Source organism: Somniosus microcephalus, chromosome 1 (assembly GCF_052327205.1).
Source record: "Somniosus microcephalus isolate GS21.2 chromosome 1, FLI_Smic_1.0, whole genome shotgun sequence".
NCBI lineage: Eukaryota > Metazoa > Chordata > Chondrichthyes > Squaliformes > Somniosidae > Somniosus > Somniosus microcephalus.
In genome coordinates, this window is record NC_140987.1 from 328064182 (window position 1) to 328080400 (window position 16219).

The 16219-nt window shown below is 50.6% G+C and overlaps 1 protein-coding gene across 20 annotated transcripts in view; it reads left to right on the plus strand.

Annotated features, from left to right (window-relative positions):
- LOC147124899 (muscleblind-like protein 3) overlaps positions 1-16219 on the plus strand; it is an 834930-nt gene that overhangs the window by 593673 nt on the left and 225038 nt on the right. For 18 of the 20 annotated variants that reach the window (XM_085994439.1, XM_085994420.1, XM_085994428.1 and 15 more), the window contains one exon: positions 10178-10414. The exons of the other annotated variants lie outside the window; for them this stretch is intronic. In XM_085994439.1, coding sequence (XP_085850565.1) covers positions 10178-10414 — 237 coding nt within the window. The remainder of the gene's footprint in view (positions 1-10177; positions 10415-16219) is intronic. 20 annotated transcript variants of the gene reach the window in all.

Genomic DNA, 16219 nt, shown 5'->3' on the forward strand with positions numbered 1-16219 from the left:
AAAACCGAGCGGGTTAGTTAGTCGCTTGGAACCCAGTCCTTTCCTGCCTCATGCGATCTTAACCTGCAGGCGGCTGAGGTGCTCTCCTAAAGCAAGCGGGGGCCTCCTGACTCTCTGTCAATCAGGATCCTATTACGCCAATAGGACCTCGATTGTATTTTAACCCTGAGGGGCAAAGCCATGGTGCCTTTCCCCCCAGGTGAAAGCAGAAGGGATTTATTAGGTCCAAAAGCTGAGCCAGAGACATTCCTTTGTGAGGATCAGGAGTGCTCCTCCAAGCCCACAAGGGCGATCGCAGCCTCCCCTTCCCCAGACTCCCTCCTTCCACGAGACCCTCCCCAAATCCCCTCCCCACCGCTTACCTAGCAGCTGGTGAGCGGCCCGAGCATCGGCAGCCGACAGCTGCTCTGTGACCCCCCCATTCCAAGCGGGACGTGAACCAGCAACATTTATAAATCAGGCCCAGTGGCGAAAATCGCCGAAGGATTTCTGCGGCTGCCAGCGGGTGGGAAATCTGCTCACGTTTTGCCACCAGGAATTCTGGAAGCTAAGCTGTACTTTCCTTTCCACTGCAGATTAATAAATAAAGCAATTTATTCCTTCACATAAATGAATAAATCTCTAAATGGCTCATGAAACTGTTCTTTACCCTCACTGCCCATCTCTTTAGGGTACTGGTTTTAATAGTGGGGAGGTGCTGGGCTGTGACAGCACTGTGGGGGCTAACGGTGTTTCAGATTTGGGTGCAACTATCCAAATGCTTTATGGTAATTTTACTGTTACCAGATTTTTTTATACCGATTTAATTTTTTTGAACATTTTTTAATCGCTCGAGCGAGTTAAAATCCCTCTTCACTATTTCCAGCAGCGCTTTATCTAGTTTGTCCTAAAATGAAATTCGTGCCACCCAGAGGCTGCGATGGAAAGCACTTGCTCTAAAAGTAATGGTTGCTAGTCCTGATGCCAGAATGTGCAGTAAAATCACACGATGATTACGTGAATAGCGACTAAATGCAATTTAAGTGGAATTTCAGAAAGAGTCCATTTCACCATCGTGGGGCTGAAATAGATGTGTGTTGTGATCTTCCTGAGAGATCGATATTTTGGGGATTGGCGTTAACTGAAGCAGAGTGAATTGGAATCCTTGCAACTTCAAGTGATGTAGAATCAGGATCTCAGCTCTTATTCTTTATGTTTTGTGTTAAAGCCACAAGGCACACCTGAAGATTCATCCAACGTGTAGCTGCACGCAGGCCTGAATGTCCGAGATTTGATCCCTGCTCTACATTGGGTTAACTGATCTTGACCAATCCAGCAATAAGGGGGCCCTAAGATCGACCTCAGGTTAGGGGAGGGGAATGAATATCAGCCAGGCTCTCCCACTCCTGTTAGTCATTCAGTCCTCTCTGTGAGAAGTTGCATCAAGGTGAATGCTGGGTGCCAACAGGATTGGGCTTGGCTGTAATGTGTCCATGGGAGAACAGCCAGCTGACACTCGCACGTAACATTAGCCACTTGGCCAAGGTACTAGAGGTGATCCTGGTACATATGGTGGGACTGTACCCCAGCAAGAGCCAAAACCTTCAAAAGGGAAAAGGGACTTCAGAAAGTAGATTTACAAACAAAAGCTGCAGTGTGCCACAATTGTTTATTTTTAAGGTATTTACTTCCTCTTTATTGTCTCCCTGCACCGTCATTACTTGAGGGAACAGATAGCCAACCTACTCCCGGGCATCTGCCAAAGGCCAATCTGAGACCAGTGTTCAACAAGAACAGCCCAGGATGAGCTGCCGTCCACTTCTCCCTTCGTCTTTGTTAACAAGCATCTGGTCTCCTCCTCACAACAGCGTGACTGAGATCAGGCATTCCTCACGTGGGGAAATGCAGGTCCTCCCAAAGTCCCAGTCTGGGACACAACAGTGCACAAAGTTGCTACTCAATTCATTTTTTGGCAGAATGAAGGTTGCAGGTAAATAAACCCATTCTTGAAAACGACATATGCCGTGCGGAGATTGATCTCTGCAGAATGAGTTTGAATACTCTGAACTACCTTTATTGAAAAAATCTGTGTGCACTTCCTGTCTGCAACACCTTACTTCCTGTTGTCACATATCTGTCACACGTTTGTTTCAATGTTTCCCATTATAAATTCCCATGCCCACATTTATAATGGAAGCCTCCTACGTGAGCTTGGTGTATATCAAAATCTTGAGAGCCTACATTACACTTCATATGTCATACCTTAAGAATATAAGAACAGGAGGAGGCCATTCAGCCCCTCGGGCCTGCTCCGCCAGTCAGTTAGATCATGGCTGATCTGTACTCCATTTACCCGCCTTTGTTCCATATCCCTTGATACCCTTACCCAACAAAAATCTATCGATCTCAGTCTTGAAAGCTCCAATTGTCCCCCAGCATCCACAGCCTTTTGCTGGAAAGAGTTGCAGATTTCCACTACCCTTTGTGAAAAAGTGCTTCCTGATTTCACCCCTGAACGGCCTGGCTCTAATTTTAAGATTGTAACCCGTTGTTCTGTATTCCCCCACCAGAGGAAATAGTTTCTCTGTCTCTGCCCTATCAAATCCACTTAACAGTTTATACATAATGGCTTGTATTTTCCGATCCCCACGGGTGTGTACAAGTAGGGACCTCGCAAATGCCGGTTTCAGGCATGCGAAGCGCATGTGTTAAAACCCGGCACTTCCGATCTGTCAAGAACTCTCTCTTGACAGATCCTCCGCCTGCCCGGGAGAAGGGAGGTGGAGAATTCTGCTTTCTGCACAACCTCCGCCCACTGAAAACCCTTAAAAGCCTTACGCCTGGTAAAAGATAAGTTTATTTTTAGCCCCGTAAAAAACTTGAATTATCATTTTCAAAAAATTAAATTTTTGTTTAAAATATTTAATTTAATGTAATTTTAACTAATTTTAAATGCATGATTTAAAAAAAAATGTATTTAATGTTTTAGTGTGTTTTTTTGAGTGATCCCCATTCATACTTTTGACATGTCTATCCGGAGAGACCTGTCAAAAGTGTGCAGGGGGATTCCCTTCTTTGATTGGTTCCCCATGGCCCACGTGATCCCAGGGACGCTTGCGAAATGCCTGCGCCCTGGGGATACCTGGGCATCTGCGCGCGCGGACCCAGAGGGGCCCAGGATCGGAAGTGTCGGGACCTATGGAGCTAGCAGGTAAATGCATAGATTTTTTCCACATCGGAGGCATCCGCCCACAGGAAGCCTCCGATCGGAAAATCCGGGCCAATACCTTATTGTAAAAGCACTTTTTAAAAAAGAGATAGAAAGGCAGGTATTTAAATTGAGGTTATTTATTGCTAGTAAGGGAAGTCTGGAAATCGACTTGGAGCCTGAAATTTTACAACCGGTCATATCTGCTAACTTCCCAGAGCAACAACAATAGCTTCTGCCTATTTGCATCAATCAAACTTTATGGTCTTAAAGGGATGGGCCAGTGTAAAACACAGTTTCACCTTAACAGCAGAACAATACGTCAAACCCCACTCCAGGGATTTGAGCACAATATCCAGGCTGACACTCCAGTGCAGTACTGAGGGAGTGCCGCATTGTCAGAGGTGCGGTCTCTTGGATGTGATGATAAACCGAGGCCCTGTCTGCCCTTTCAGGTGGACTTAAACGATCCCATGGCACCATTTTGAAGAAGAGCAGTGCAGTTTTCCTCGGTGTCCTGGGCAATATTTATCCCTCAACCAACATCTCTAAAACAGATTATCTGGTCATTTTCTCATTGCTGTGCGCAAATTGTCTGCCGCGTTTAAAAGAACATAAAAAATAGGAGCAGGAGTAGGTCATGCAGCCCTTCGAGCCTGCTCTGCCATTCAATAAGATCATGGCTGATCTTTGACCTCAACTCTACTTTCTCACACTATCCCCATATCCCTCGATTCCCTTAGTATCCAAAAATCTATCGATCTGTGTCTTGAATATACTCAATGACTGAGCATCCACAGCCCTCTGGGGTAGAAAACTCCAAAGATTCACAACCGATTGAGTGAAGAAACATCTCCTCATCTCAGTCCTAAATGACCGGCCCCTTATTCTGAGACTGTGACCCCTGGTTCTAGACTCCCCAGCCAGGGGAAACATCCTCCCAGCATCTACCCTGTCAATCCCCTTAAGAATTTTATATGTTTCAATGAGATCACCGCTCATTCTTCTAAACGCTAGAGAATATAGGCCTATTCTACTCAATCTCTCCTCATAGGACAATCCCCTCATCCCAGGAATCAATCTAGCAAACCTACGATGCATTCCTCTAAGACAAGTATATCCTTCCTTAGGTAAGGAGACCAAAACTGTACACAGTACTCCAAGTATGGTCTCACCAATACCCTATAAGACTTCTTCACTCTTATACTCTAATCCCTTTGTAATAAAGGCTAGCATACCATTTGCTTTCCTAATTGCTTGCTATACCTGCATGTTAACTTTCTGTGATTCATGTACAAGGATTCCCAGGTTCCCCTGATCACCAACATTTACCACCATTTAAAAATATTCTGCTTTTCCATTTTTCCTACCAAAGTGGATAACTTCACACTTCTCCACATTATATTCCATCTGTTACATCCTTGCCCACTCACGTAACCTGTCTATATCCCTTTGCTGCCTCTTTACATCCTCCTCACAACTTACCTTCTATAGTAATCTGGGATGATATGATTAAGGTTACCCACCAGGTGGTGCTGTAGCCAATGCTGCTCCTAAGGTCAGAGGTTTGCTTCCTGTTAAGGTCAGAGGTTTGCTTCCTGTCAAGGTCAGCAAGGGTGGAATGCCAGGATGCAGGCATGATGTTTGTTACTCTGTTTGTTTAATAAAATACTCATGCTAGTTCCAAGATATCGCCTCTTCGAGTTCTTGTTCCACGACATGGATTTATCACATTTGGCAACGAGGTAAAAAGGACCCTGGATAAAGAAGAGAAGTCTGCCAGGACTTTTAATCAACAAAGTCATGAGCTGAAGTTAGCTACCAGTTGGAAGAGAGCATGGCTGCCACGGTAGGAACGGTTTCCGCTTTTGATAGTCAAGCACAAACCTGGGAGGAATACTGTGAAGTGTGGGTTATTTTTTCGAAGCAAATGAAATAAATGATGCCGGAAAAAGGAAAGCCATGCTGCTTAGTTCAGTGGGAAGCCAGACCTACAGTTTGATGAGGAATCTGCTCAGTCCTGAAAAGCCTGGAGACAAATCATTTGTTGAATTAGTGGCTTTGCTAAAAGAACATTTCAACTCTAAGCCTAGTGAGATTGTACAGCGGTTCAAGTTTAATTCAAGGAACAGGAAAGAGGAAGAGAGTGTAATGGACTATTTAGCAGTGTTGCATAAATTAGCACAAGATTGCAATTATGGGAATAACCTGAAGGAAATGCTGCGAGATAGGCTAGCTTGCAGAATTATGGACGACCGAATGCAGCGTAGATTATTATCCGAGACTGGGCTTACTTATGAAAAAGCATTGGAACTTGCTCAAGCCATAGAGACAGTGAACAGAGATGTAAAAGAAATACAGGGTTCAGACAGGGCTAATGCTATGCAAGTTGCAGGTCAGGTTGTTGTGCACAAGTTGAACATGCGTCAGAAACCACAACGTGAGCATGTGAAGGCATGTTATAGATGCAAGGGTGATCACCTGGCGAGTGAATGCCGGTTTCTGGAGAAAAAGTGCTACCAGTGTGGGAAACAAGGACACATAAAATGAGCTTGCAGGGCGAAATCACCTGTGGAGGAATCCAAACCAAAAGGGGAAGGACAGCAAAACCAAGGGAGAGAAGTGAAAAAACATGGAGCACACCACATCAGCGGGGAAGCTGAGGAAGAAGAGGATATGTTCATAATGTATAGCATGTTAGAGAACATTCCAAAAGTGGCTCCTATCACATTGCAACTGACAGTAAATGACTCTAAGGTGAACTTTGAAGTGGATACAGGGTGCGGCGTGACCATAATGAACAAGGCAGAGTACTCAAAATTGTGGAACCGTGCAAAAGTTCCAGAGTTAAAGCCTTGCTCCCTGCATCTTAAAACATATACAGGTGAACGAGTAGCGACATTAGGTACAGCTAATGTAACTGTGCAACACAGGGACACAGTGGAACAGCTACCTGTAGTTATAGTATCGGGTACCGGACCAAACCTGTTAGGTCGGGGCTGGATAAAAGAACTTAAATTAGACTGTGGAGCAGTAAATCAAATAGATGCGGGCAAACAGTTGACTTTGCAAGAAGTGTTGAGTGAACATGAGAATGTGTTCAAGGAGGAACTTGGCACATTTAATGGCCCCCCAGCTAAGATTTATGTAGACAAGGAGGCACCGCCAAGGTTTTTTAAACAACGACCTGTGCCTTATGCCATGAAGCCAAAGGTAGAGGCTGAGCTTGACCGTCTATTGAGAGAGAACATACTGGAGCCAGTGAAATGTTCGGAATGGGCAGCTCCCATAGTACCTGTTTTGAAACCGGACAATTCGGTAAGACTCTGTGGAGACTATAAATTGACAGTCAATCGGGTGTCCAAACTAGAGCAGTATCCAATTCTCAAAACAGAGGATCTCTTTGCAAACTTGGCTGGAGGAAAGAAATTCACACAGTTGGATATTAGTCATGCCTACTTGCAGATTGCACTGGATGACAAATCAAAGAAGTATGTCACCATAAATACACACAAGGGCTTGTTTACATATAACCGCTTACCGTTTGGTGTCTCATCTAGTCCAGCTATCTTCCAGAGGACAATCGAAGGTGTACTGCAAGGGATTCCACATGTTTCCATCTATCTGGATGACATTCTGGTGACGGGAAGAACCGACCAGGAGCATCTGAGCACTCTGAGAGAGGTACTACAGAGATTGGAGAGGGCAGGGTTCCGGCTCAGGAGTAGTAAGTGCACTTTCCTGGGGAATGAGGCAGTGTTCCTGGGACACAGAGTGGATGCCACCGGGCTCCATGCACTCAAGGAGAAGGTACAAGCACTGCAGGACGCCCCTGCTCCTACAAATGTGGCTGATTTAAAAGCTTACCTGGGACTGCTGAACTATTATAACAGGTTTTTACCAAACTTGTCAACTGTGTTAGTACCTCTTCACAAACTACTGCGCAAGGAGACAGAGTGGCAGTGGGGAGAGGAGCAGGGGGTTTCATTTGAACAGTCCAAGAAACTGATGCTGTCGTCGGATGTGCTGGTTCACTACAATGCAGAGAAAGACATCATTCTCTCTTGTGACGCTTCACCTTACGGGGTGGGGGCAGTTCTTTCACACTGCATGGAAGATGGAATGGAAAGACCAATAGGGTTTATGTCCCGAACTCTAACACCAGCGGAAAAAAACTATTCCCAGTTAGACAAAGAGGGGTTAGCAGTAATGTTTGGGTTACAGAGGTTCCACAAGTACATATATGGCAGGAATTTCACCATATGCACCGATCATAAACCTCTTCTCTCTCTTTTCAATGAAATGAAAGCAGTTCCACAGATGGTGTCACCCCGGATCCAGAGGTGGGCAGTGACGTTGAGGGCATATGAGTATGTCATCGTCTACAAGGCGGGCAAGTACCATGGGAACGCAGATGCCTTGAGCCATCTTCCACTGCCAGGCACACCTATCCGTGCAGCTCCAGAGGACAGAGTTTTGATGTTGGAGGACACTGACACGGCAATTGTGACCGCAGAGCAAGTAAGAACATGGACAGGTAAAGATCCAGTACTGTCTACAGTTCGAGAATATGTGGTGAGGGGATGGCCACAGCATCCGGAAGGGGCTGACTTCACACCCTACAGTGTCAGGAAAACAGAGCTGAGTGTGCAGGATGGTTGCGTGTTGTGGGGAGCACGAGTGATTATTCCACAGCCAGCACGACAGTCTACCCTAGAGCAACTACATCAGTGTCATCCTGGGGTCTCGCATATGAAAGCCTTGGCTAGGAGTTACTTGTGGTGGCCAAAGCTAGATGAGGAGATAGAAAATCTAGTCAAGACATGCAGCACTTGTCAGGAACACCGGAAGGCACCAGCAGCGGCTCCTCTCCACCCCTGGGAGTGGCCGGATAAACCATGGAGAAGATTGCACTTAGATTATGCGGGTCCATTCATGGGGAAGATGTTCCTCATAATCATTGATGCACATTCCAAATGGATGGATGTTTATCCTGTAAATTCTGCTTCCGCCACTACTACTATAGACTGCCTGCGTCAGAGCTTCAGTAATCAAGGGCTACCGGAGATCGTGGTGAGTGACAATGCCACTTGTTTTGTGAGTACAGAGACAAAAGAGTTCTTGAGAAAAAATGGCATAGTGCAGGTGACCTCGGCTCCATATCATCCGTCCTCGAATGGACTTGCAGAGAGAGCCGTACAAATATTTAAAGAGATGATGAAAAAAAGTGGAGAAGGGAGTTTAGCAGCCAAAGTGTCACGGGTTCTGTTCAGCTACAGAATAACACCTCAATCCACCACAGGACTCTCTCCTGCTGAGGTATTATTAGGTCGTAGACTACGCTCCACTCTTGACCTTGTCCACCCAGACCTAAAAAGGAAAATGGAAAACAGACAAAACAAACAAAAAGAGAACCATGACAAAAGAACAAAGAGCCAAAGTTTTGGAGAAGGAGATGTGGTCCTTACCAGGAATTTCAGTTATGGACCAAAGTGGATTCCTGGCTTCATAGACTCAACGACAGGTCCAGTATCATACAAGGTCATGTTGGGAGATGGTAGGGTAGTACGCAGACATGTAGATCAGATACTTCCCAGACAAGGGGAAATTGAAATGAAGGTTCCAGATGCCATGACTGAAGACAGGGTTGTCCCCAGTTATCCAAGTGCATCTGTGGTGCCACCCCCAGGGACAGAGACAATTCCACAGGAACCTATTCATCAAGAGGGAACCATCGTTGCAGAGTCAGATACTCTTAGCACTGCTCAGGAGCAGCTGGTGGCTTCACCACAAACAAGCAGGGACTTCACTGTTAGATGTTCACAAAGGGCTCGCAAGCCACCAGAGAGATTAATACTGAACTGTTAGATTCGTCAAGTATGGAACATGACGAATGGAGGCTCCTTATGTGACCCTCAGGAATGGTTGTCTGTTAAGAAATTCATACTGAAATCTTAAGGGAGGAGGGATATAGTAATCTGGGATGTTATGATTAAGGTTATCCACCAGGTGGTGCTGTAGCCAATGCTGCTGCTAAGATCAGAGGTTTGCTTCCTGTTAAGGTCAGAGGTTTGCTTCCTGTCAAGGTCAGCAAGGGTGGGATGCCAGGATGCAGGCATGATATTTGTTACTCTGTTTGTTTAATAAAATACTCGTACTAGTTCCAAGATATCGCCTCTTTGAGTTCTTGTTCCACTACATGGATTTATCACATAATCACAGAATCACAGAAACCCCACAGTGCAGATAGAGGCCATTTCGGCCCATCGAGCCTGCACCGACGCATATCCCACCCGATCCCCATAACCCCTACATCAGCACATATCCCAGTAACCCCACATATTTAATCCCCCTAACACTAAGGGTCTATTTATCATAGCCAATCAACCTAACCTGCACATCTTTGGACTGTGGGAGGAAACCGGAGCACCCGGAGGAAACCCACGCAAACACGGGGAGAATGTGCAAACTCCGCACAGACAGTCGCCCAAGGCACGGATTCGAACCCGGGTCCCTGGCGCTGTGAGGCAACAGTGCTAACCACTATGCCACCTAGCTTTGTGTCGTCAGCAAACTTGGATACATTGCACTCCTACATTACAACAGTGACTGCATTTCAAAAGTACTTCATTGGCTGTGAAGGGCTTTCTTGCTCTTTTACATGGCATAACGTTATTGCTATAAAACAGCGCATCACCTGACTTATCGTGACCAGTGTCACGGGACATCCATTAGTGGAAAAGAACCCGACTTCTTTACCTCTCACCTATACTTTGCAAGAAATGGATTATGTAGCAACTGCGTGGCAATGAAGTTTTAATTAAAATGTGACATTGTATTTCCGTTATGACTGGTATTTTTAATTCGTTACAAACTAAGAAAAGCTGGTTAATCTGAGAAGCAGCTAGTTGGCCAGAGATGTTCAGACGACAGCGGATTGATTGATTTCTGACCATTCTTTGAATGGCTGCTAATGACTGGTTTCATTAGGTTTGCAGAGAGTTTCAGCGTGGAAATTGCACTCGGGGTGAAAACGATTGCCGCTACGCACACCCGCTCGAAATGGCAATGATAGATTCAAATGAAAATACGGTTACAGTTTGCATGGATTATATCAAGGGTCGCTGCTCAAGGGAGAAGTGCAAGTACTTTCACCCGCCCGCACATCTGCAAGCCAAAATAAAAGCCGCTCAGCACCAGGTGAATCAGACCGCAGCCGCTGCCATGGTAGGTAAACTGGATACAGAGGGCAGACCTTCTCCCTCCTTTTAGTCTCCGAATGAAGTTAGTGTGTAAAATGCAGTGAATAATTTGTGATCTATCCTATTAATTAAAATGTTCACTATTCTTGTGTTTAAAATGTGTGCGAGAGGGGGGATTCTTTTTTCCCGGTTGCACTCTCTCGGCCCAGAACCGACCCCGTTGGGAGCACATGTCGGAGCGAGCCGTGCTCGTGTGCACAGGCACACAAGCTCCTGCCCGGCGAGGCTCCACGCAGGGAGCGTGCAGCCAGAGTCTTTGACCCCCGTAAGACACTGGCTGATTTTTGAGTGCAGAGTAGTACCTGTACGACCTATAAACTACAGCTGGCGATGTTAGCAGGTGAAGGAGTGCGACACCTGGCGAGTGAATAGGTGCCATCAGCAGCTATTAAAATACAGAACAATGTTTTTTACCGCTGCCCTATTACTGTCATCAGAGAACTTAGCCTAGATGTTTCTGTGGATCTGGAATACCCAACTTCCCCCACAGATATGCCCTTGATACCGTCCCAGATCCTGGGGTCAGAGAGGCATTAACCTCTTCCGGTTGAGCGCCCACGACTTTTCTTGACGCTAGTGTCCATCATCTCAGCAGTAAGAGGCGATCTTGGGTGGGCAGTGGGCCTCACTTAGGCCGGGCTCAGGGTCCTGCCACGCTAGCACGCCCTCTTTGAGCGAGCATATGCGGAGTTACGAGTTAGGGGAAAGCGCAGAGGAACCACGTGAAATTACAGCTATCCCTCCAGACCTGTCTCTTCCTGTGATGCCCACATGGAAGACTGCCAGGCAGAGCAAATGCCCCTTCCACGCGAAGAGCCCCTCCCAAGCGACGAGAACCCCCTCCCACGTGAAGAGCCCCCCTCCCACACGAGAGCCCCCCCACGCAAAGAGAACCCCCTCCCACGCGAAGAGCTCCTCCCACGCGAAGAGCCCCCCCACCACACGAAGAGCCCCCACCACGCGAAGAGCCCCACCCACACGAAGAGAAACCCCTCCCATGCGAAGAGCCCCCACCACGCGAAGAGAATCCCCTCCCACGCGAAGAGCCCCCACCATGCGAAGAGACTAACACCCATGCGAAGAGCCCCACCCACACGAAGAGAACCCCCTCCCACGCGAAGAGCCCACACCACGCGAAGAGAATCCCCTCCCACGCGAAGAGCCCCCACCACACGAAGAGAACCCCCACCACGTGAAAAGCCCCTCCCACGCGAAGAGACCCCCACCCACACGAAGAGCCCCCCCACTCGAAGAGCCCCTCCCACGCGAAGAGACCCTCCCACAGAAAGAGACCCTCCCACGGGAAGAGACCCTCCCACGGGAAGAGACCCTCCCACAGGAAGAGACCCTCCCACAGGAAGAGACCCTCACACGGAAAGAGACCCTCCCATGGGTAGAGACCCGCCCACAGGAAGAGACCCTCCCACGGAAAGAGCCCCTCCCACGGAAAGAGCCCCTCCCATGGAAAGTGCCCCTCCCACGGGAAGAGCCCCTCCCACGGAAAGAGTCCCTCCCACGGGAAGAGCCCCTCCCACGGGAAGAGCCCCCCCCACGGGAAGAGCCCCTCCCACGGAAAGAGTCCCTCCCACGCGAAGAGCCCCTCCCACGCGAAGAGCCCCTCCCACGGGAAGAGCCCCTCCCACGGGAAGAGTCCCTCCCACGGGAAGAGCCCCTCCCACGAGAAGAGCCCCTCCCACGGAAAGAGTCCCTCCCACGCGAAGAGCCCCTCCCACGCGAAGAGCCCCTCCCACGGGAAGAGCCCCTCCCACGGGAAGAGTCCCTCCCACGGGAAGAGCCCCTCCCACGAGAAGAGCCCCTCCCATGGGAAGAGTCCCTCCCACGGGAAGAGCCCCTCCAACGGGAAGAGCCCCTCCCACGGGAAGAGACCCTCCCACGGAAAGAGCCCCTCCAACGGGAAGACCCCCTCCCTCGTGAAGAGACCCCCACCCACGTAAAGAGACCCCACCCATGTGAAGAGCCCCCACCCTCGTGAAGAGCCCCCCACGCGAAGAGACCTCCACCCACGCAAAGAGACCCCCCCACACGAAGAGCCGCCCCACGCGAAGAGCCCCCCCACGCGAAGAGCCCCCCCACGTGAAGAGCCCCCCCACGTGAAGAGCCCCCCCACACGAAGAGCCCCCCACGTGATGAGCCCCCCCACACGAAGAGCCCCCCCACACGAAGAGCCCCCCCACGTGATGAGCCCCCCCACGTGAAGAGCCCCCCCACGCGAAGAGCCCCCCCACGTGATGAGCCCCCCCACGTGAAGAGCCCCCTCACGTGAAGAGCCCCCCCACGCGAAGAGCCCCCCCACGTGATGAGCCCCCCCACGTGAAGAGCCCCCCCACACGAAGAGCCCCCCACGTGATGAGCCCCCCCACGTGAAGAGCCCCCCCACGCGAAGAGCCCCCCCACGTGAAGAGCCCCCCCACGCGAAGAGCCCCCCCACGTGATGAGCCCCCCCACGTGAAGAGCCCCCTCACGTGAAGAGCCCCCGCACACGAAGAGCTCCCCCACGTGATGAGCCCCCCCACGTGAAGAGCCCCCCCACACGAAGAGCCCCCCACGTGATGAGCCCCCCCACGTGAAGAGCCCCCCCACGCGAAGAGCCCCCCCACGTGATGAGCCCCCCCACATGAAGAGCCCCCCACGTGAAGAGCCCCCCCACACGAAGAGCCCCCCACGCGAAGAGCTCCCCCACGTGATGAGCCCCCCCACATGAAGAGCCCCCCCATGTGATGAGCCCCCCCACGCGAAGAGCCCCCCCACATGATGAGCACCCCCACACGAAGAGCCCCCCCATGTGATGAGCCCCCCCACGCGAAGAGCCCCCCCCACGCGAAGAGCCCCCCATGCGATGAGCCCCCCCACGCGAAGAGCCCCCCACGCGAAGAGCCCCCCCACACGAAGAGCCCCCCCACGCGAAGGGCCCCCCCACATGATGAGCCCCCCACACGAAGGGCCCCCCCACATGATGAGCCCCCCCACGCGAAGAGCCCCCCCATGTGATGAGCCCCCCCACACGAAGAGCTCCCCCACGTGATGAGCCCCCCCACATGAAGAGCCCCCCCATGTGATGAGCCCCCCCACGCGAAGAGCCCCCCCACATGATGAGCACCCCCACACGAAGAGCCCCCCCATGTGATGAGCCCCCCCACGCGAAGAGCCCCCCCACGCGAAGAGCCCCCCATGCGATGAGCCCCCCCACGCGAAGAGCCCCCCACGCGAAGAGCCCCCCCACACGAAGAGCCCCCCCACGCGAAGGGCCCCCCCACATGATGAGCCCCCCACACGAAGGGCCCCCCCACATGATGAGCCCCCCCACGCGAAGAGCCCCCCCATGTGATGAGCCCCCCCACACGAAGAGCCCCCCACGTGATGAGCCCCCCCAGGCGAAGGGCCCCGCACGTGATGAGCCCCCCCACGCGAAGAGACTCCCCGACATGAAGAGCCCCCTCACGCGAAGAGAACCCCCTCCCTCGTGAAGTGCACCCCACACCTGACGAGCCCCCCTCTCACGCGAAGAGCCCCCGCCACACGAAGTGACCCCCTCCCACGTGAAGAGCCCCCCATGCGAAGAGACCCCCACCCACGTAAAGAGACCCCACCCATGTGAAGAGCCCCCACCCTCGTGAAGAGCCCCCCACGCGAAGAGACCTCCACCCACGCAAAGAGACACCCCCACACGAAGAGCCCCCCACACGAAGAGCCCCCCCACACGAAGAGCCCCCCCACGTGATGAGCCCCCACACGTGATGAGCCCCCCCATGCGAAGAGCCCCCCACGTGAAGAGCCCCCCCACGTGAGGAGCCCCCCCACGCGAAGAGCCCCCCCACACGAAGAGCCCCCCCAAGTGATGAGCCCCCCCACGTGAAGAGACTCCCCGACATGAAGAGCCCCCCTCACGCGAAGAGAACCCCCTCCCTCGTGAAGTGCACCCCACACGTGACGAGCCCCCCTCTCACGCGAAGAGCCCCCGCCACACGAAGTGACCCCCTCCCACGCGAAGAGCCCCCCCATGCGAAGAGCCCCCCTCCCACGCGAAAATTCCCCTCCGACGTGAAGATACCCCCTCCCACGCTGAGCCCCCCTCCCACGTGCTGGAAAAATGGTGGAGACAGAAGAGAAATCCCCAATTCCTCTCAGCCACACCCTCCCGGAATGTGTGAATTTTCTGCCCTTTCTCCCCATGGAGCCTGTTTGGTTTTCCAATAGTGGTCAGTGCTAGCTTAGATTTCCTTGAGGCTTGATTTAACTTAATCAGATACGTCAGTGATATCATCAGCAAATTTGGAGACATACTTCTATCAACTGAATTTACACCTGGGGTCAGTGCTCGCTACACCTTGTGCTGCTCACCAGCGATACTGCACTGCTTCTGTTTTTTTGTATTGGCTATGCGGCCCTAAGCTTACCATCTGCCAAGTAATTATGGTCTGTAATGGGCTGGAGTGATCAGTCCCTTCCCTTTCGTGTTCGCAACTCTTATATGTTTCTGCCCACCATGCAGGTTGGCTTCAGGCGATTGGCAATTTGCAGAATGTTGTTCTTTGAGGGAGGGGGTAGAATGTTGTTCTTTGAGGGAGGGGTAGAATGTTGTTCTTTGAGGGAGGGGATAGAATGTTGTTCTTTGAGGGAGGTGGTAGAATGTTGTTCTTTGAGGGAGGGAGTAGAATGTTCTTTGAGGGAGGGGGTAGAAAGTTGTTCTTTGAGGGAGGGGATAGAATGTTGTTCTTTGAGGGAGGGGTAGAATGTTGTTCTTTGAGGGAGGGGATAGAATGTTGTTCTTTGAGGGAGGTGGTAGAATGTTGTTCTTTGAGGGAGGGAGTAGAATGTTCTTTGAGGGAGGGGGCAGAATGTTGTTCTTTGAGGGAGGTGGTAGAATGTTGTTCTTTGAGGGAGGGGATAGAATGTTGTTCTTTGAGGGAGGGGTAGAATGTTGTTCTTTGAGGGAGGGGATAGAATGTTGTTCTTTGAGGGAGGTGGTAGAATGTTGTTCTTTGAGGGAGGGGTAGAATGTTGTTCTTTGAGGGAGGGGTAGAATGTTGTTCTTTGAGGGAGGGGATAGAATGTTGTTCTTTGAGGGAGGTGGTAGAATGTTGTTCTTTGAGGGAGGGGGCAGAATGTTGTTCTTTGAGGGAGGTGGTAGAATGTTGTTCTTTGAGGGAGGGGATAGAATGTTGTTCTTTGAGGGAGGGGTAGAATGTTGTTCTTTGAGGGAGGGGATAGAATGTTGTTCTTTGAGGGAGGTGGTAGAATGTTGTTCTTTGAGGGAGGGGTAGAATGTTGTTCTTTGAGGGCGGGGTAGAATGTTGTCCTTTGAGGGAGGGGGTAGAAAGTTGTTCTTTGAGGGAGGGAGTAGAATGTTCTTTGAGGGAGGGGGTAGAAAGTTGTACTTTGAGAGAGGGGTAGAATGTTGCTCTTTGAGGGAGGGGGTAGAATGTTATTCTTTGAGGGAAGGGTAGAATGTTCTTCTTTGAGGGAGGGGTTAGAATGTTGTTCCTTGAAATAGGGGCAGAATGATATTCTTTGAGGGAGGAGGTAGAATGTTGTTCTTTGAGGGAGGGGTAGAAAGTTGTTCTGTGAGGAAGGGGGAAGTTTGTTGTTCTTTGAGGGAGTGGGTAGAATGCTGATCTTTGAAGTAGGAGGTAGAATATTGTTCTTTGAGGGAGCGGGTAAAATGATGTTCTTCCAGGGTCGGGTAGAATGTTGTTCATTGAGGCAGGGGTAGAATGTTGATCTTTGAAGTATTAGGTAGAATGTTGTGCTT